General features: G+C 39.4%; 1 protein-coding gene across 2 annotated transcripts in view; it reads left to right on the forward strand.

Moving 5' to 3' along the window:
- Window positions 1-22,147, forward strand: part of MAST4 (microtubule associated serine/threonine kinase family member 4) — a 567,608-nt gene that overhangs the window by 287,531 nt on the left and 257,930 nt on the right. For both annotated transcript variants that reach the window (XM_030322252.1, XM_030322263.1), the window contains one exon: window positions 5,109-5,140. In XM_030322252.1, coding sequence (XP_030178112.1) covers window positions 5,109-5,140 — 32 coding nt within the window. The remainder of the gene's footprint in view (window positions 1-5,108; window positions 5,141-22,147) is intronic.

A 22,147-nucleotide genomic window follows, 5' to 3' on the forward strand; every position in this document is an offset into this window, starting at 1 on the left:
AATTTTTGACTTTTCCTTGATTTCTTTCCCATTCTATATAGGTTTTTTTAAATATATAGATTCTATCAAAATGCGTCTCAAATCTGACTGCTTCTCTTCATCTTCAGGGATGGTCCTAATCACAGTCTTCTTTCACATAGATTACTTCTGTAACCTCCTAAAAACTGGGATTAAATGTTTCCTTGAAAGAAGCTTCGAGTATTGAGATTTTCATTTGTTCCTTCCATTCTGTGGCCTTTGCCTTCCCTCCCCACCAGTTTTCCTTTCTCCCTCTCTCTCTTATGTGAGAACTTTTTAAATTTTTTGAAATAATTTTAGATTTATAGAAGTTTTTTTTTTTTCCAACGTTTATGTATTTTTTTTTGGGACAGAGAGAGACAGAGCATGAACGGGGGAGGGGCAGAGAGAGAGGGAGACACAGAATCGGAAACAGGCTCCAGGCTCTGAGCCATCAGCCCAGAGCCTGACGCGGGGCTCGAACTCACGGACCGCGAGATCGTGACCTGGCTGAAGTCGGACGCTTAACCGACTGCGCCACCCAGGCGCCCCGATTTATAGAAGTTTTAAGACACTTCACTGTACTTTTCCACTACATAATTATCTTATATAGCCTTAATACACTTGGCAAAACTACGAAATTAACATTGGTACGTAATTAACGAGACTTACACTTTATTTGGATAGCAGCAGGTGTTTTGCTAATGGCCTTTTTATGATCCAGAAGCCAGCTCGGGATCCTACCCTGATTGCATTTAGTCATCCTGTCTGCCTTCTCCTTTGATCTTTGACAGTTTCTCAAATGTTCTCTGTTTTTCACAGTCCTGACAGTTTTAAAGAGTACTAGTCAGGTATTCTGTAGAATGACCCTCAACTCGGGTTTGCTTGATGTTCTTTCATGATTAGACTGGGCTTAAGGATTTTGAGAGAGAATACCACAGAGGTGAAGCCCCTTCTCATCACATCCTATCAGGGGCACATGAGAGCAAATGACTTACCAGGTGGTGTTAACCTGGATCACTTGGTTAAGACCTTGTCTGTCAGGTTTCTCCACTGAAAAGTTATTTTTCCCTTTCTCTTTTCTATTTTTGGAAGTCACTCACTAAGTCCAGGCCACTGTCAGGGGGAAGAGAATTAAGCTTCACCTGTTACACAGGGGGATATCTACATATGTTTTTGATAATATATGTAAATCTCTTTTTTCTTTTAAATCATAAACTGACCCATCAAAGAATAGTTCAAAGATCCCCTAAATATATGTAGCCATCTTGTTTTATTTGTGTATGTGTAACTATTAAATGCTTATTAAATAGCATATATTTTTAATTATTGTGGAAATTGCTTGTACATATTAAATATTTCAGTTTTCTGTATTGTTTTTATGAATAAAACAAGTTATTTTGTCCCTTTGAGGCCAAGGTTGGCCAGGGGAAAGGGTCAGAATCATTTATTTTTTTTTAAATGTTTATTTTTGAGAAAGAGCGAGAGAGACATAGCATCGGTTAGGGGAGAGGGCAGGAGGAGAGAGAGAGAGAGAGAGACACAGAATCTGAAGCTAGCTCCAGGCTCTGAGCTGTCAGCACAGAGCCTGACCTGAGCCTGAGCCAAACCCACTGAGCCACCCCGGTGCCCTGGGGCAGAATCATTTGTTAAGGCTCTTTTCTTCATGGATTCCCTGGTAATTCTTTTACTGGATTTGAGGTACCCTTGTTTGTCCTCACTCTTATCCAGGAATTACAAGAAGGTAACAGTATTGGGGCACCTATGTGTTCAGTTGGTTAAGCCTCCGACTATTGATTTCCATGATCGTGACCCAGATCAGGATTTCAAAGTTGTGAGATTGAACCCCAACTTCACCCTTATACATACATGCTGGTTAGCACATTCAGAAAGGGGGGCAAAGGAAATTGTACTGTCCAGCAAGTAATGATACACAACACTTCTAAAATATTAGAAGTCACTGAGTAATCAGTTGCAATGAAGATCTTTTTTTTTTAATGGTTTTTTTTAAATTATTTACTTTTGAAACAGAGAGAGACAGAGCCTAAGAAGGGGAGGGGCAGAGAGAGAGAGGGAAACACAGAATCTGAAGCAGGCTGCAGGCTCTGAGCTGTCAGCACAAAGCATGATGCAGGGCTCGAACTCATGGACTGTGAGATCATGACCTGAGCTGAAGTCGGACGTTCATCCGACTGAGCCACCCAGGTGCCCCGACCATTTTTTAAATTTTAATGTTCTCTCTTTTTTTTTTTTTTTTTTTTTTGAGAGAGAGAGAGAGAGGGAGAGGGAGGGAGGGAGGGAGGGAGAGAGAGAGATGTGGGCTCACCCGGGGCTCATGTTTTACCCAAAGTGGGGCTCAAGATCACCTGATGTGGGAGATCATGGCCTGAGCCAAAGTCATATGCTTAATGAATGAGCCACCAGGCGCCCCTAAAATTTTAATGTTCTTAAATGTAGTCTTAGGAATTTCTTTAATCCTGTGATGATTAATAACTCCATGCTGTTTAGTTCAGGTTCATATATCTGGTACTTTTTCCTCTTTGCCCCACTCTTCTTCCATCTCCCAATTCTTACCTGATGCTAAATTATTAACACGTGTTCCACATACACTACACAGAAACCTTTGGCTTATAGCTCCAACCAATGCCATATGTCTTATCTAATTATCGAGGCACGTGTTAGCGACGTTACCCTGACATCAAGAAAATACAATGAAGACACATACACACTGTACCACAGGGGCTGTGGCAGCCTCGATGCTGCTCTGAGTGGTGCAGACTGGTCATTGTGTGGTCCCCGCATGTTAGCCACTCGCTGCTCCGTGTGCAATTGCCTCGTGCTCCTGGTATCTGCAGCCTTTTGCAGCTCCCCTTCACAAGGTCTTGGCCACCGCACATTCGTTTCTCTCACTTTATTACCATCGCATCTGATTCCAATTTGCTGCCAAATTGAGTTTCCAGTCCCGAGTCTGACATTCAAACCGTCAGGTGGATTAGCTCCTTCGGCTTGGTTAGCGGGAAGCTTCAGGTCAGTTGACGGTGGCCTATTAAATGTCCTCTGCTCCTCATCCTGGAGCCTCGGCTGCTGTCCCGCGGAGTGGCAGTGCCGGGTTACCCACCGTAACCTTTCTTCTTGTTTAGAACTCCTCATGCCAGACCTATTGGAAAGACTTCTGATTAAAAACAGAGTTGGTTTTTATCCCTTATCCTGCTGTTTCTGCGTTTTTTCTTGGAGCAGAGCAGCTGGCTTATGGTCAGGTCATTGGATGGAATATGATTGATTGAACTATTTGGCAATAATTCATTTGGCCCTTTCCCTCTGAGTGATCTGTTTGCATGTAGAGTTGAAATAACACCTAACTTATTCTGTTATTTATGATAACACATCGACTCCGCCTCCTTTTCTTTCTGTGCCGATGTCAGATCAGCTCACAGGACCGCAGTGTTGACTGACTGGAGCTCCAGGCCTTTGCCAGGCATCAGGTTTCGGTAATTCCTTTCCAAAGGACACAGTCTGGTGAAGAATGATTTCTAGAGAGGTCTTCTCTTGCTTCTTTTCTTTCTTTTTTTTTTTTTTTTTTTAACTTGAATCCAAAACAGATTTCTCAGTGTTTGTCAAAATCAAAGATATACATATGGAGAATCACTCATTGATTATTCTATTTACATTTCAGTTCCCAAGGAAAACAGTCTTGGTCAGAGACTTTTCTCTTGTCATTAGGGGTTTTAGTAAATGAGGGTATATTTATGTTTGACAGTGAGGCATCCGAGTTGAGCAAACACTATAATTTCTTGGGGATAATCAAGGATTTGAGAAAAAAGCAAAACAAAACAAAAATACAGCATTTCACCACTAAACCCTGCGGCCTTTGAGAAGGAAACGTTAGCTGTTGAGCGGAGGAAGAAGGTCCATTGTTTCTAAAATGGTTGATTTTTTTTCTTCTTGTAATTAAACAGTGATATGATTATTGTAATTGTATCTGGATATGTTTGCCAGTTAATGAGTAAAGCGTGCTATATTTAAAGCAGCATCCTCCCCTCTGGTCTGCTGCTTCCAAGGCTATGTTCTGGAAGCTAGGCTGGAGTAACTTGTGTTGTTTAGAAGATCTGCAGGCTCTGTCCCTGACACACAGTTAGGGATCCACTAAAAATAAAGGACAGAAAGGCGAATTTGAAGCTGAGGGGATCATGTTTGAGCTCTGGGAGGCAAGAGGAAAAAAAAGTCATTATAGGAATGAAAACCCAAATTTAGTTGAGTCTTTCAAATTTATACTGTGTTCTTTTAGAGTTTAAACAGCCAGATGACTCATGGCTTCCTATTCTTTAATTACTGTCATCAAGTGATCATTCCTGAGAACCCAGGCATGGAGATATTCCTGTAACCCTTTTTTGTTTGTTTGTTTGTTTGCTTGGTTTTTTAGTTTGTTTTCACAGCTTCCCCTATAGTTAGATGGATAGTGATCCTAATTTGTGATAAGGATGAGAGCACCCTTTTTTAAAACTTAAAAGCACTCTATTAATTGTTGCTGTCTGGCATTAGACATTCATTATCCTAAGTCATAAGTCACTCTTATTTTAAAAAATAAAACCAGAAGGAAACCTTTTGCTTTATTTAAAAAATATGTACGTGTATATAATCTTTGGCGTGCCCATTGTTTTGCACGAGCTTATTTCTGCTAGGGGTAGATAGTCTGATTTAACTGCCTTTTTTTCATTTCACCTTTCATTTAATTTTAATGTATTATTTCTGCTCCTCCTCCTATCTCTTTCCTTTTGGGGTTCCTCTGATTTTGCCTTCCTCTGATTTTTCCTTATGCTCCAGTTTAGGTCCATTGAACTCAACTCAGTATTTTGCTCTCTTGCTTTGAGAGGATTAATGTCTTTTCTGTTTTGGAATTTAGATAAACTGTGTTTGTAGTTCCAACAGAGTGTATAAAGAGAGCAGTGTAAGGGATCCAGAGTAACATCATGACATTAAAATCTTCGCATTGTGGAAAACGGCAAATCAAGCATAATGAAGAATGGCACATTTTGTGCCACCCATTGGGTGCCTTGCTAGTCTAAGGTTAATGTAGCCTCTCATTTATGTTTTGTTTTGTTTTTCTTTTGCAGAAGGAGTTGAGTCTCCCCCGAAGAGGAAGTTTGTAAGTAGCCTAATTTTGTTTCCTTATTATTATTTTGTACAGTTTGTTATGTATTCTCTGACTTGTTAAGTTTGCAGTGACAAATGGAGGATAAATGATAATCAACTGAATTAAGAAAACAGACACTTTGCATTTATTTATAAATGTCAAATAATGATTTCAGTATATCTTGAAGGAAGTTGCCAGCTTTTTTCCTTATGGGCATCGTAAACCAAAAAGTTTACTTACTCCTGGGAGAATCTTAATTTAAAAAAAAAAAAAATTCTCTTATGTCATCAAGCAAAACCATTAGTTGGTCTGCAGGTAGTATGAATTGATCTGAGTCAAGAATTAGCGCCCTTCTTTGTGATCTGGAAATCTATGATTGTTTTTTATGCTATGGATTTTATGCAAAGTAAGTGATACCCTTTTGCGCTGATAAAGGCTTTGAGTCAGCTAAACTTTCTTTTAGGTCTGGATCTTACCGAATTGACTCACGTAATGGCCTTGTTTTAAAATAGCGGATTTATGAACCTTAAGTTGATTTCCTTGTAGTTTGTTTCAACCTTTTGTTTTGAAGGCTAATAATATATTTGCATAAATGCTAGTTTTTTACCATTAGCAAGTTGCAGAATGAAATGTATTGCCTTTAATGTTCCACTAAATTTAGAGATTTCTTGTCAGCTAGTACTGTGTAAGGGCTGCTCTAGAAATACTTGGACTTGGTATCTGTGCTGAAGAAATGAGTGGATGGGGCAATGTGCTTTTTATTTATTTATTTATTTATTTATTTATTTATTAATGTTTATTTTTGAGAGAGAGAGAGAGAGAGACAGAACGTGAGCGGGGGAGGGGCAGAGAGAGAGGGAAACACAGAATCCAAAGCAGGCTCCAGGCTTTGAGCTGTCAGCACAGAGCCCAACATGGGGCTTGAAGACACAACGATTGAGATCAGACCTGAGCCGAAGTTGGACCCTTAACCACCAGAGCCACCCAGGCGCCCCAAAGGGCAATGTGCCTTTTAAAGACTAACTATAATATTTCAGGTACATTTATGCAGATATCAACTTGGAGTATTGGAAATGTATGTGGTAGCTGTTGGCGGAGAGAATTCATTTTGTTGACTAACTTTTGGGTTATGTCAGCCTTTGCATCTGAGAACCAGAACTTTACCCAGTTACTTTTCAATACTGTCCATTTTGGTTCTTAATGTTTCACAGCTTTAGGCTGCCTGGAGGATGCTGGACCATTTTTCTTGAAGAATGTGTCTAGAAAATTTCACTCACTTCCAACTTCTATCTCTGTGTGCTAGAAGTTAATTGCTTAAAACTTGGCCATAGGAAATGCCCTTAGAATCAAAAACTTGCCTTCTTCTGAATCTTGATTAGGACTCTCACCTAGACTTGGACACATCCAAACATTTTGATATTTCTAATCATGATTAAAAATAAGAAATAAGAAAAACAAGTAAAACTACATGAAATAATAGAAAAAAATCTCTTTTCTCTTGTACCTTTATTTAATGCTAAAAGCATTCTAGGTTTGTCTTTAACGCTTTATCTGAAAACTTTATAACTTTAGTCAAATCTTCCTTTTAGCCTATATAAAAGATTGCATTTTTTTTCAGTTTCTCAGTATGTTTTTTGTACATTTCTATTAAGGTAATGTTAACTACAAAATGATTCCCTATGCCTATTAAAGGGCTGTATTTCCTTTTGTAAAATCTCCTTATCTCCATATTTCCTTGTCTAAGTCTGTTAATGTTAGCTGATAGCTGTATATTGAGGGGAAAATAGAAGGTAAAGAAGATATTTAAATTTCTCTACTTCAGAGCTTAGAATCTTTCATGAATGAAAAGGATGATAACATAAGTTTCTTTGGGATCCATGCTTTGAAAATTTAATGAGAGATATAGAATTACATTTAAGCCATTTAAAATCTCTTCCCTAATAAAAACCAATTGATCTATCAATCAAACGATGGGAGTAAAACATAGCATAAATCTATCCTTTTCTTTTTAGTGAATTCTGGGAAAATTAATACTTCCAAGTGAAAGAAACAAAAAATAAAGATGCTCCTTTATATTTTTTATTAAAGACAAATGTTCCCCAGAGAATTAATGGTCTATGATAGAGATGTTTTGGGACTTAACACCACTCAGCATTTTCATTGACCCCATCCCAAATGCCAGTGATCACTCTCCTCATGCAAGGTTGTTTTATGACTTTGAGAAAAAGAAAATACTTTAAAAAGTAATTGCTAGGGTGATTTTAATACAAATCTAATGAGGAAGGGCACAAGTGGTGCTGGCCAGCGTAATGACACCTAATTATTAAACCTGTTAACACTTGGTCAGTTTATTAGCTGGTTAAATGCCTCCAGCATGAATGTTTTCAGATCTTTTAGTATCTTTTCTCTGAAAGATTGAGGATTTGATCCCTCTGTTCTGTCGAATATTCTCTCCATGTTAACAGTGAGCCACTGCACAGGGTGATGTATTCCTCATGGTCTGTAGTTACAAAGCAATGTGATTGAAAGTGTCAGAGGGTGTGTACCTTCAGAAAGGCTGTGTTCTTGGAAGAAGGTGCCCGATTGTATTATATCCCCCGCCTCTTCTTTGTATGTCTTGAAGCATGATATTCTGAAAATGCATTGCCATCATTCAGGCACTTAGGGATTTATCAGATTTTTTTTTTTTTAATGTAGTATCGTCTTAAAGGTAATTTTCACACCTGGAATCATGGTAACTTATGTTTTCTATCCGTAACAGTTAACTCTTCCATAAAACAACACAGAAAATAGGCTTTTCTTTTTATTACTCATTAAAAGCCTAAAACAAGCAAGTTGTACTGTATGCTGTCTAGAAAATAATCCAGTACTCCAGTAATTTGTATTTTATGATCGTTTTCTCAAGAACTAACTTGAAATCTGTGTTGTTTCAAATATGTTTTAAGAGGTTGTGACCATTTTGTGTGTGTGTGGTACAAGGGGCATCAGAGGAGAAGTGAAAGATGCTTTCCAGGCAAGATATTCCTAAATTACCCATGACTCCAGATCAGTTTTCCAGAGGCTTTTCCAACCCTTGTTCACCTTCAGAGTCCCAGATGCCGTCTCCACTCTGGCTGTTTAGATAGCTAGACTTGAGCTAGTTGTCTTCTTCCCTTCAAAGAGTACCCATGTGCCGGTGCTTGGTCCTGGATGCTTCCGGCACTTTCCCTTCCTTTCTCCTTGGAACTGCAGCTTTCATACTCTCTGCTCTTTCTCCTCTTAGCAACCTGTCAAGATCTATATATCCTTTGACTAAATCATGATATAATCATAGAACAAAATACTGTACAGCAGGTAGAATGAATGAACTGGAGCATATGTATCAACACATGTAATTGTCAAAAACAGCATGCAGAACAAAAAGGTAAAAACAAATTGCACAGGCAAGAAAGCGTTTACATTATAAAAATTAAAAATAAGCAAGACAAGACAGTTTACTGTTTGTGGATGCAAACATGTACAATAAAAATATCAAAAAGGCATGGGCAACAGATGTACAGTAAAGCTTATCAGTGGAGGAGAAGAAAGAAATGGGATTTGAGGGGCCTCCCCAGGGGCTGTCACATATATGATTAATGTGGTATGTACATGGGTGTTTAGAGTATTCCTTCCACACTTTGATATTCTTGAAATCTTTTATTTAAAGTGTTCAGTAATTACATGAAGGTAATAGTCAAACTGTTTTATCCAGATGTAGAGATTTAAAAATAATTTGAAGAGAAAATTAAGTAACTGTTAAACTATTTTGAATGGAAGGAGAGAGCGTACCTGTATTGATTTTTGTTTTATTGTTGTGTGTGTGGTTTTTTTTTTTTTAGTTCTTTTTTTATTTATTTTTGAGAAAGATACAAAGGGAAAATGGGAGAGGAGCAGAGACAGAAGGAGACAGAATCCCTATCAGGCTCTGCCTTGTCAGTGCAGAGCCTGATGCAGGGCTCGAACTCATGAATCATGAAATCGTGACCTGAGCCGAAATAAGAGTTGGAGGCTTAACCAACTGAGCCACACAGGCACCCCCTGTTGTTGTGTGTTGTTTTTTTTTTGGTGACATGATGAAGACTGGCCCCAGTGAGTACGGTTTTACAGTGGTCAGAATATCTGTTGTGGCAGGTACTTCCTGGTTAGTGCCAGAGCAGCATGATAAATTTTGGTACTTGAGCAGGAAAGGAGGAATGTTTTGACATCTAGTTAGAGACCTAGATTTGTTGTCTTCAGTTTTTAGCCTTTTAAGAGAAGTGACTGTTCTTTAATTCCTACAAGGTGCCTAGCACAGTAAGGTGCAGAGTGTGGATGGTAGATCTCCCCAGCCAGACTGTGAGTGTCCCAGCTGAGTAAACTGTCCTGCTTTGGGACTCAGTTCCTATCACAGTGTGTTGAGGACTAACAGTGATTCCGTGGCCCATGCCAGATCTTTCTTGGTTTAAATCAGTGTGGAATACATAGGCTCTCTTGACGTTATTTTATTTTTCTGGTAACAAGGACTCTACACTGTTCATATTTATCAAAGTGCTAATAGTGCCGTGGGGTCCCTTATCTAGTCCTTACCCATATGTACATCTTGGGTCCTGAAATGACTTTTCCAAGTGGAAAAAACTCTATGGGAGGTGTTTATTTTCAGAGAGGGAAAGTGGTAAAAAGGTAAAAACCCAAGATGTGAGCTAATGGATGGTTAGGAGCAAAACCAAGGTCTCCCTGGCCGCTACCCTTTATTTTGTTTTAAAGACCCCTTTCTGTTTTGTTAATTGTCCGAATAAACAGCTCTGGGGACAGAGAGAGCTTCTTTTTACATGGAATTTCCTGGGGGGTGGGGGGGGGGTGAGGTGCTGGAGATTGGCTGGAGCCAGTTCCCTGTCCTCCAATCTTGTTTTTTTAGCTACCTTTCGTTATACAGAGAAGGAAACTGTGCTGTGTATTCTAGCAGCTGAAACGTCAGGCAGAAACTCCCCATCATGGGCACACAAGTCCTGAAAAACAGTGTTTCCGCTTGCTGAGCAGTTGGGAGTATTGAAATTCCTAAAAGACAACTTCGGGGTCTTGGTTTATTTTAATTTCTTGATCTAGCAATAATAAATACTAGTATCCAGTAACTGTTCCTCTCTGTAGAGTTTTGTCCCTTCTGCATTAACACTGTGCTTTTGAAAAACAGTTTTTTAATGTTTATCTTTTTTTGAGAGACAGAGCACGAGTGGGGAAGGAGCAGAGAGAGAGGGAGACATAGAATCCGAAGCAGGCTCCAGGCTCCGAGCTGTCAGCACAGAGCCTGACAGGGGCTCGAAACCAAGAACTGTGAGATCATGACAGTTGGCAGCCGAACCGGCTGAGCCACCCAGGCGCCCCTCACGCTTTCCTTTTGTTATGTCCTTACTCTGGAGGTAGCCAGAAATGACTAGGGCTGGGCACTGCATGCCTAGACAGTTGTCTGTTGGCCTCCCCCTTCTTCAGGTCTGCTAGGAAGCCCACCCCCCTACCTACAAAGAAGATCGGCATCTCAAATACATCTGCCACGGTGCCAGACATCCTAGTACTAGAAATCCATTCAGTTGGATCTTAAAGAGCTTTTCTTTTCAGTGTCTCGTTGACTGCTACATACCTTTGGGCAGCTTGTCACTGAGCTGTGTTTAGCACAGCAGCAGACGGTTCATTAATGGAATGTCTTTCTGGTGGACTGATGGGAGATGAGGCAACCAGAGAGGGGAGCAGCTGTCAAGAACTGTTCTGCCCCACGTGTAGGTTAATAAATGTATCAATGGGTGGCAAACTTACCTCCCTTCTTTCTAATTTTGGCTCTCTTGGGCACGGCAGGAAAGGAATGGAAGATGAGTAAGCAACAGAGGGAGAGTGTTGTCAGAGGGTGGCCAGGATGACAGAAGCCAGAGGACGCTCATGGTTGTCAGAAACTTCTGGGTGGAGCTGGGCCTGCTGGATGTAGAAGATGGTTTATCTTACTGTAGATATATTGGACTGAAGGTCCTGGACTGGTTGGAATTTATCATTTCGAGACAAGCTAGGAAGTGGCCTTCTGTGTCATTGAGTAGCCTTGGGTTGATGTCATTGGCATACATAGAAATGTGTATTTTTTTAAAGTAATTTGTAAAGTATATATTCTTGAGAGAGAGACAGACCGGCAGGGCACGAGCAGGGGAGGGGCAGGGAAAAGGGAGACACAGTATCTGAAGCGGGCTCTAGGCTCTGAGCTGTCAGCACAGAGCCTGACCAGGGGCTCAAGCCCATGAATTGTGAGATCATGACTTGAGCCGAAGTGAGATGCTTAACTGACTGAGCCACCCAGGCGCCCAAGAAATGTGTAGTTTTTAAAACAGAAGAGTTCTATTCCCCCAGTTGTATTTTAGCCAGAACATACTGCCTTCACGAACTGTTGAGAAAAGTACTCTGAGTAAAATGAGTAGTTTCAGTCTAGCATGCAAGGAAGAGGGAATCGCCTTCATTTTACAACCCAGTTGAATTAGATTTGTGGGATTTTCAGCAAGGTGAAGGCAGCATTTCCTAAAACAGACGGAAAGGGCTTACTTGGAGAAAAATAGAGGACATAGTAAAACCACACTTGTATTTGGATAACTATTAAAATAAATTTAGTTTTCTTTTCAGTACTTTCTTCCCTCCCATCCCCCACCCATATTGAAGCAAGAATTCAAAATATCCCTTGTCAAAGGCGAGTGGAAGTCCAGTGTCCTTTTGAATGTTAGAAACCCAGAAACAAAACGAAGGAAAAATAGAGTGTTGCATCTGAATTAGCATTTAAAGTGGCATGTTTATATAAAAAGAGAATGGTGTAATATATCCTGAGAGTAAAGAGAGGATTTCAGCCTGTGAAAGAATGTCAATTGCATTTATATATTCATCGAATAGCCAGTTTGGTATTTGGCATATATTTGCAGCGGCTTTTAACATGCATGTATTCATCTTCTGTGAAGTGGGTGGGAGGAGACCTACTGGATAGAAGCAACATAGGATGGATCTTCTTACCTTTGAAACCTTGAGGAAAACCTTAATTTTGCTCCAGGGCAGGAAGGGTTAGGTCCCCCAGGGAGGTTTATGCATTCACATTTCCAAAAACACTTGAGAGTGCAAATTAGAATCTGGAGGAGGGGAAGTGGGGGGGGGGGGTTGGGACAGAGCTTATGGACTTTCCACCAGCTGTCAAGGTGAACCTAAAATATCACGCCCAGTTGAGAACAACTGCTCTTAGAGCTTCAGGGTATATGGTGGCAAACTGGGTTTCTGGATGCCCATAAGGCCCAAGGGAATGTTCTCTACTTCACATTTACTAGAATAACTTTTAAGGAAAAATGAGTCAAACAGGACTTTGGAAAGAGTTTTCAGTGTGCAGTCCTTTTCACAAGGCTTGTGTAGGGTGACCCCCTAAGGCCACTTGATGGATGTTTCTCACCAAAAGCCACCTTCTCCAGTCTGTAACTCAGTAGGCATTTCAGAGCCTGGAGTTGAGTCACGTTGCCTGGGTTTCAGTCCGGTCTCCACCATTTACCCAGTGCTGTGACCTTCAAACGGTTACTGAGCTTCTAGGTGTCTTTGTTTCCTCATTTGTTTCCTTATTTGTAAAATTTTTTATTTTCATTTATTTATTTGCTTAGAGAAAGAGCACAAGCCAGGGAGGGCAGAAAGAAAAGGGGAGAGAGAGAGAATTCCAAGCAGGCTCTGCACTGTCAGAGCAGAGCCAGATGTGGGGCTTGAACTGAGGAACCATGAGATCTTGACCTGAGCCAAAACCAAGAGTCAGATGCTTAACGAACTGAGCTACCCTGGAGCCCCAGATGGAGAGTGTTTTGAAAATTAAATTAGTTAACATTTGTAAAGTGTTTAAAACAGTGTCTGTCATACTATATTATGTAAGTGTTCTGTGAAACAGAACATACTGGGAATTAAGCCCTCCCTGTACCATCCTCTCCCCCATCTCTTATTTTTGTCCTGTAGAATTAGGCCAGAGACTGCAAAGTAGGCAGAGGAAGTTCCTTTAAAGCCAGATCATTTGCCAAGCATTTTCTAAAAGACTGTTTCCACCCCCCCCCCCCCCCCAGTTTTTGTCAATGGTGACGTTTTAAAGAGGCATTTGGCCCCCATATCCTTGGGTAGGTCTTTCCCCCATATCCCATGATGGTCAAGCCTGGTAACAGAAGGTTTCCAGGTGACTGTGAGGACAGAATATATACATATTCTGGCTTTATATCATCTGGCTCTGCAGGCACTTTTTGTGCTCAGTGGCCCCTTTTCCAGAATAATCTACCTATCCTTTTTCTCAGTGTAGGATAAAGATCACTTCTTAAAATTGTGTTTTGGGATAGGCAGGTGTTGAGGAAAATGAAGTTGGGTATTATGTATGTCCATATGAAAAATTTTAGTCAGAATTTCATACCTAGAAGAAACTTGAACGGAAATATGATGGAACATGCCTTTGAGAAATGTAGAACTAACAACACAGAGGATTTGAGATTTGCTTGTATTCAGGATAGTTCTGTGAACTGGGACCAGAATTTAGAGTTCCTACACACAGGGACTGGAAGGCAACCTTTCCGTTTGAGGAGTGTAATACAGTTGAGTTGGAAAGAGATAATCATCAAGGATGTGGGTGTGCTTTCTTCTGAAAGACATGAATTTTAGCATCAACATCCACAGTGTGGTTAAAACAAATGGTAGACACCACACAGTATGCTTGACTTCACTGTGCTTGTCATGATTTCTTTGAACATTTTGGAAAGCTTAGCCCCAGCTCTTCCTGAGTGTTCATACTTATACTTAAAGCTGCAACCAAAGGGAAGACCTCCAGGCACACGCCAGATATGCCCGGATGTGAAGTTTATTCAGACTGATAAGGAGACTAGGGAGAGCCATGCTGGCGGGGTGTGGTAGGCCCAGCCACAGTAACAGGTGTGCCCATTATCCAGGCAGATATGAGTGGAGCAGCTGAGTTCTGTATTGTCCTCTCTACCCTGGGGTGTGGTAGTGAGTCAGGCCCTCTGAGGGGAGCCTTGGAGAGGTGGGTGGCAGCTGGAAGACTGGGCATGCGTCTTGGTGTTTCACCTTAGAATCTCTGCCCTTTCCTCAGCTGTTCTGACTCCCAAGAATTCAACTCCCTGCTCTTTTTTTTTTTTCTTAGCTCTTTGTGGCAGCTGACTGACCTAATCGGCTGGAGCAAAGTTATTTGAGTGGTCCCTCTGTTTTTCTGAAGTAGGGGTCCCACATGAGAGCACCTTGGTGGGTCAGTTCTTTTATTTGAACACACATGGATTGTCTTTTAACGTGTTGTTATATAAAGTCCCCTCTCCTGGGATGAGTTTGAGGGCTTCTCCATGCTCAAGTTTTGGAACCTAAGATGTGTCCATTGAACATGCCCGCCATTGTACATTTCTCTTCCCATGGTCTTCTGGGATCTTCTTCACCTCCTAAGCCACCCAAGTAACTTGTGATGGGTACCATAAGGAAATTCAATGCAGATAGTTCTGTAAGGAGGGGGGAAGGTTTCATTAAGTATATTCTATGAATTTTATTTGCATGTGAAAATAGGTGACATCAATTTGACCTAGCACAGAAGAATAAATTTTGATTTTTTCCGAAATGAATATTGTAATCATAATAAATTCAAATATGCCTATTATATGGAGGGGAAGATTTTCAAATGCCTTTTTTCTAGAACTGTAAAACCTTTCAAGATATATTTGCATATTTTGTCGATCTTTATGTGAAAGTGTTCTTATTCTGTTAGAAAATATTAGTGTGGCATATGCTTTGTGCTCTTGACTATATAGGAAAAGTGATTTCTAACTTGTGTTGTGTCATCCAGATCAATGAGATTAACATTGGGATGACATTAGCATTGAGTGCCAAACTCTTAATAAACCGTGATTTTCCAATGAAGTCTTTTTTTTTTTAGTTTATTTATTTTTGAGAGAGAGAGAGAGAGAGCACTCTCACACACAAGTGGGGGAGGGGCAGGGAGAGACAGAATCTGAAGCAGGCTGCGGGCTCTGAGCTGTCAGCACAAAGCCGGACATGGGGCTCAAACTTCCGGACCCCGAGATCATGACCTGAGCTGAAGTAAGACACTTAACCAACTGAGCCATCCAGGCGCCCTTCCACTGCAGCCTTATAATGTTATTGTTGGTGGTCGTCTGTGCTTTTCCTTAGGTCAGCTTTGAGGAAGAGCTTATCTTTGGGTTTCTTTTTATTTTTTGAAAACCATTCGCTTTGGGAAGTTGGCACCATATGACATCGTATGTAGCTGCTGTGAAACAAATGATAGCGTTTTGTTGCAGGGACAGTGAGGACCTTCCCCCTGTGCTGGCAGCAGGACAGAGCGAGGGGGTGTTCTCCGTTTCTGAGCTCTCCTTGGCCTCTCTGCTGAGGCACTAAATGGTATTTGCTCTGCATGGAGCACACGAGTGAGTTCACCAGCGGTTTTGCATTTCAGGGTATAAAGTGTAGTGTTTAGTATCTTAACAAATCAAGAATCAATTATCTGGGAGAATAAGCAGAAGGTTTTTTATGTCTAGGATAAATTAGTTTAAATGCTAAAACCAGTCCTTGTGGATTAAAGAAGCACTTGGGAGCAATGGAGTATATTTTAAAAATGCACTTGACATCATATCCTGAAAAGAAATTAATAGATCAGTACATGGGTTTCATGTCTTAAGGGAAAAATGGTGGCTTTTTCTTAGGTGGGATTCCAAAGTATTGCCAATTTGTATGTAAATGCAGTTGATTCTGATAGAATCGTAGGGAAAAATAGTGTCATCAAACATCTGGTTAAAGCTTGCTACTTAATTATTATCTTTGAGAATTCAGGCCACTTGGCTTTATTCTCATTTTTCTTTCTTTGTTTTTTTTATTGAAAGATGTGGTCAGACTTACCTTGAAAACCACAGAAGGAATAGTGATGGTGGTGATTGTCTCGGGATATAGTTAAAAAGAGAATTACAGTGAAGGTAGTGGAAATTGGTACCTCTTGAGGCTCCACGAAATCTCTCCCTGTCCAGCACATACTTTGGTCCCTGATTTAACACTACCCAGGCTGTATGATGTTAAGTACCCAGGAATTTTGAATTTTATTTGTATTACTCCACTGCACAATTTTAAACAAAACAAGCACACAAACCCTTCAAAAACACTTCTCATGAAATCCCATGTAGCATGAACCAGTTTCAGCTGTACCCAGAGCAGTAGAGGCCTACATGGTCTACCAGTTAATATTTCCCCCAACAGCTAATAATTCCCCCCTGACATCTTTCAGAAAAATAAAATAGATTTATGGAAGCATAAGTGGCATACAGTAAACTGTACTTAATTTAAGGTACACAATTTCATAAATGTCTTATGTATATACTTGTGAAACCACCACCATATCAAGGGAATGAAGTAGCCATCCTGCCCAGAAGTTTCTTTTTACTGATTTATTACTCCCTGCGTTTTCTCAAATTTTAAATAAATGGAACACTACTGGTGGTACTTTTTTTGGGGGGGAGGGAAATCTCATTTCTTTCACTCAGCTTAATTATTCTGAGATTCATCTATGTTGTAGCATATGTTAGTAGTTCATTCCTTATTGCTAAGTAATATCGTATCGAATGGGTACAGTTTGATTATTCACAGTTTGATTAGCCATCCATTTGTTGATGGACATTTGGGTTGCTTATACTTTGGGGCCTTAATAGATAAAACTGCTATATATGATTGGTAAACTTTCTCCCAACTTGTGGCTTGTGTTTTCAGTCTCTTGACAGCATCAGTTGAAGAGCAAATGTTTTCAATTTTATTAAAATTAGAATCTGTATTATCTGTATTATAATTTTTTTCCTTCGGTGAATATACTTGTGGTGTTGCATCTAAGCCATCTTTACCTGACCTAGGTCACAAAGCTTTTCTCCTGTTTTTTTTTTCCCCCCAGAATGTTTATAGTTTGGGATTTTACATTGTCTGTAATCCCTTTTGAGTTAATTTTGTATATGGGTGAAGCATGGATTGAAGCTCATATTGTTGCAAGTAGTTATCTAATTGTTCCAGCACCATTTGTTGAACAAATGAACCTTTCTCTGCTGAGTTGTTTTTTACCTTTGTTGAAAATCACTTGCTCTCACTATATGTGTGTGTCTTTTTGCAGACTTTGTTCTCTCAATGACCTATTTGTCTTTCCAGCAGTACCACAATGTTTTGATTATTATGGCTTTATAATAAGTCTAGATATTAGGTAGTGTTTGTTCTCCATCTTGATTTTTTTCCAGAGTTGTCTCGGCTATTTTAGGTTCTTTAATTTTGGAATCAGTTTGTCAGTTTCCACAAAAAGAAAAACCTGTTGAGATTTTTATTGGAATTGGATTAAATTTTTATATCAGTTTGAGAAGCTGTGAAGAGTTTTCCAGTGGTTGTTACAGTGGAACTCTAGTCTTAGAGATGGATTAGGAAGAATAAAGTATGAGTTGTTACAGTGTGGAGAGTCTGGGATGGAGTTGTCCCTCAGGATGGACTGATGGAAGAGTTGAGTGGCCCAGCTGTGAGAACTTTAATTGAGGAATGAATGGCCATAAATGAGCACATACTTTGTCGAAAAAAATCCCCTCAAAGAAGCCCGAGAGCAATGGTTGGGTGGTTGGTTCGGGGAGCAGCTCAGGTAATGATTTCAAGGTGAAGTTAGAGGGATCTAGGCACACTTCTTTTGGAAAGAAGTGTGCAATGGAGAGCTCAGGGTCAACGTAGTATGGGAGGGAAGGGGGAACACATGAACAGATGAGATTCTAGAACCTCATGTGTGCATGGAAAGCTTATGATGCAGAGGGTAGAGGAGTAGCATCATACTGTATGCTTGCTGCAATGACTGAGTCTCACAGAACAATGAAGGTCACTTGTGCACTTGAACTGGTGGTTGGTCTAGAACAGCAGTTCTCAGCCAGGGGGGATTTTGTCCTGTAAGAGGACATTTGACAGTGTGTAGTGACATTTTTGATTGTCACAACTACTGGGCGAGTGGGATTTATCATCTAGTGGGATGCTGCTAAACGTTCTGTAGTGTTCAGGAAAACAGCCCCCAACAAAGTCTTATCTCCCCAAAATATCAGTAGTGCTCAAGTTGGGGAGCCCTGGTCTAGAGGGGAAAGACTAGAAAAGAGGGTGGAATAGGAGTGGAACTGATAGATTTGTCTGGCACCTCATGTCCTTATTGTCTTGAGGAGAGGTGATCATGGACAGTTACCCAAGATGATCAGGAATTAGTCTGTGGAAGTCTTCAGAAATGTTTCCAGGAGATATCTAAAAAAAAGCTTTACCAAATAAAGCTAGTTGAACACAAGCATGCCTTGACTACAAATAAATGGAAGAAATGTTGAACATCTGAGTTAACTTGCTTAAGAAGAAAACATTTGTTTGAACATTGGCCATAGATGAATATCAATTGGGATACCTTTGATTGCAGGTAATAAAAAACCTAACTCAAAGTGGTTGGAAAAATAAAGGAACTTTACCAGCTCACGTAACTAATAGTCCAGGCTTCTGGCAGGGGTTGGTCCAGAGGTTCATGGTTGCCACAGGACCCAATTTCTCCCCCCTTGAGGCTTCCTTCATAGCTCTACGTGGCTGCCAGCAGTTTTCATACTTTTTTCTTATTCATTCCCACCAGGAGATGTTTTTTCTCCTGTCATGGTGAGCTTTTCTTGGAGTAGGCCATCCTAAACTATGTGTCCCCCTTGAATATGGTATTATTAAAACAATTCTTTCACTAGTTTAGACTGGTGCTCTCCAGTATGGTAGCCACTAGCCACATGTAGCTATTGAGATGTTGAAATGTAGCTAGTCCAAGTTGAGATATGAAAAAATGTGGAATAGCTCATTAATAATTTGTGTATTAGCTGTATGTTGAAATGGTGCTATTTGGGGATATTCCGAGTTAGAATGCTAATACATGATTAAAAATACTTTCACCTGTGTCTCTAAAGTTTTTTTACTGTGACTCCTAGAAAATTAAAATTATAGAAGTGGCTCTAAGTTGTAGTTCTTCTCAACAGAACTGGCTTAGACTATTCAGGAGTCCCTGGGAATCCGACCCACCCAAACCACATGGCTAATAGACATATGGGAGAGAGATGGGATGGATATTGGGCAAGCAATTAAACAAGAATACTGTGATGACTGGCATAAGCAAAGAAAGAAATATTTGTTTACTTGCTCCTCTTCACTGAGGATGAATGTGTGGAGACACTGCCCTACTACCGCTAATAAGAGCTAATCATTGTTCCTTAAATGTATTTTTGAAAATTACAAAATTAATAGGGTGCTCCTGGTAAATAGTGAAACAACACAGAAATACACTAAGAGGATGTAAATAATTCCCATCCCTTCTAATCCCTGCCTCCACTTACAACCCTGGGCAGGTGTTGTCAGTCTCGTCTGTATTCCTCTATTCCTTCCTTCATGTACACACGAGTGTTTTCAACTTCATTGTTGTGTTGCTGCTGTTGCTACCGTTTTAAGATGGGATTCTAGCACTTACCCTTCAGTTTGCTTTTCTTACCTCACCAATCTCCTCCAAGTCGGCATCTACAGATTTATCCTGTTCTTTTTAATAATTGCATATTATAGATACATCACATTTCATTTAATCATTTCTCCATCAGTATGCTTTCGTGCTATTTCCTGGCCCCCCTCGTCCTCTACCACACAACAAACAATGCTGCAATCAACATCTTTGTACCTGTGTCCTTACGTACTGGTCCTTTTTTTTTTTTCTTCTATAGGATAGATTCCCAGAAGTGGAATTGCTTGGTCAAACGGTATGTGTATTTTTAATTTTCACAGATAAAGCTAAATTAGTTTCCTCAAAGGAATAGCCAATCATATTTGCACGTAACAGTGCCCATTTCTGACATTCTCATCTGCATTAGATGTCACTGCTCCTTTTGATGCTTACCAATCTCATTATCCCTGGTCATTCATTTACATTTTCTTCACTCTTGTGGATGTTGAGAATATTTTCATGTGTTTAGTATCCATGTGAATTTTCCCTTTCTTCACTGCATATTCATTTCCACTGTCCATTTTTCTGCTTGGTTGTGTTTTTCTTTCCCATGTTCTGGGAGCTGCAGTGTCTTAGAAACGTTAATCGTTTGTTAGATGTGTGCAAATATATCTTTACAGTTCTTGTCTCTGTGTGTGTTGTCTTTTGCCAAATGAAAATTGTTAATTATTAATTAATCAAATATGTCTGTCTTTTTCTTTATTGCTTCTGAGATAATCTGTTTTGCTCAGGGTGGTGTATCCATCTCAAGGTCATATAAATATTTTCTTACATTTTCCCCCCAAGTTTTAAAACATTCAAGTCTTACTGCAATGTTAAGTTTTGCACATGATATGAGGTAGGATTGTCTTTATTAATTTCTCGTTATTACAAGAACCTTTATCATGGGGTTGAAATGTTATTCTTGTCACATATAAAGATGCCATATGTATTTGGATCTATTTCTGGACTCCGTGTTCTGATCCCTATCTATTTCTGGGCCAACACCGTTCTGCTTTGAATGCAGTGGCTTTCTAGTGAGTTCTAATGCCTGGTAAGTTCTTCACTGGTCTTAACACTTTTCACTGTTGTTTTTAGCCATTTTTTTTTCATATTGTGGTTAAAATAAATTTAAGACTTAATGTTGGGGGGTTTTATCTCAAATGTTTTGAATATAAAAGGTAATATAATAATATATGATAGATACAATTTAAAAATTAATAATTCTCAGTTTGTGGATCTCTTTGCTTACTGTTCCTAATTGGAAGGTATTTACTGATAAACAGAGGCCTTATTTTGTCTGTGAATTGATTCTTCGTATGTGATTTCACGTTGTCTCTCTGATATTTGTACAGCTACCATAAGATGGAGAAATGGGGGTTGTAGGCATGCTATGTTGCAATCTATCAAAAAAATAGATTGTCGCATTAAAGATAAAATGATTAATGTTTTCAGTGACTGTGACCTTATAACACTTTATATTTCTGTTTATACGCTGAACTGTAGAATACACTCATACCTGGATTGGTTGATGGGTACATCAATAATGTAAACAAAGAACTGTAGACATGCATATCAAACCATGTATTTTGTGATCTTTTGTGATTTGATTCTTCTAAAACTTTAATCTTGACATAAGAAATTGTCACACTTGAAGTGTTGGGTAATATCTCATGTTTTACATGTTTTTGATAATTCTTCGCTTTGTGTTAATGTGTTATTAACTTAATTGTGTTCACTGATATTCTCAATTGCCTTGTGGAAACTTTACTCATAATATTAAATCACTAAATACCTTTGGTTTTTCTAATGGCGTTTGAAAACATTGTAGCTAAACACTAAAACTGCCTGTGATTAAAAATAATCATAACATAGATAGATACATATACAAATACACATAAGGTTGTATTTTGCTTATGAAAGTAAAGGGACATTCCCGTATAGGTTCCATGCATGTTTACTTGGTTTATTAGAAAAAAAAAAACACATTAGTTCTGTAGCCAAAAATGAAATGGTAAAATAATTAATATATTGTGATTATTATTGAATGAAATACTTGGAAAAAATACAATTATGTTTTAAAAAAATGAGATTCCTTGTACTTTTAATGGTATTATAATTCAAATAAATGAATTGGTATGGCAATTTTTGGCATGCGTATGAATATTAAAGACAGTAATTTAGAAAAGAGAGGGGGAATTTATTTAAATTATTCACATTGAGACCAAAAAAAGGACTTAGTTTAGTTAAATTTAAACCATCTGTGTGAACTTAGACTCTTCATTAAATCATAGCCAAATATAATTTTTCCCCTCTGTTCTAAAGAAGGTAATGAACAGTTAGCTCCTGGCTTCCCTCCAGCTCAGATATCCAGTACCATCCTACACACTCCCCACGTAGCCTGATTCTGGCCACTAATATTACTTTCCACTGAAGGTCAGCAAGACTTTTCTAGGAACATAACTAGATGC

The sequence above is a fragment of the Lynx canadensis genome, chromosome A1 (genome assembly GCF_007474595.2).
Source record: "Lynx canadensis isolate LIC74 chromosome A1, mLynCan4.pri.v2, whole genome shotgun sequence".
In the NCBI taxonomy this organism is placed as follows: Eukaryota; Metazoa; Chordata; class Mammalia; order Carnivora; family Felidae; genus Lynx; species Lynx canadensis.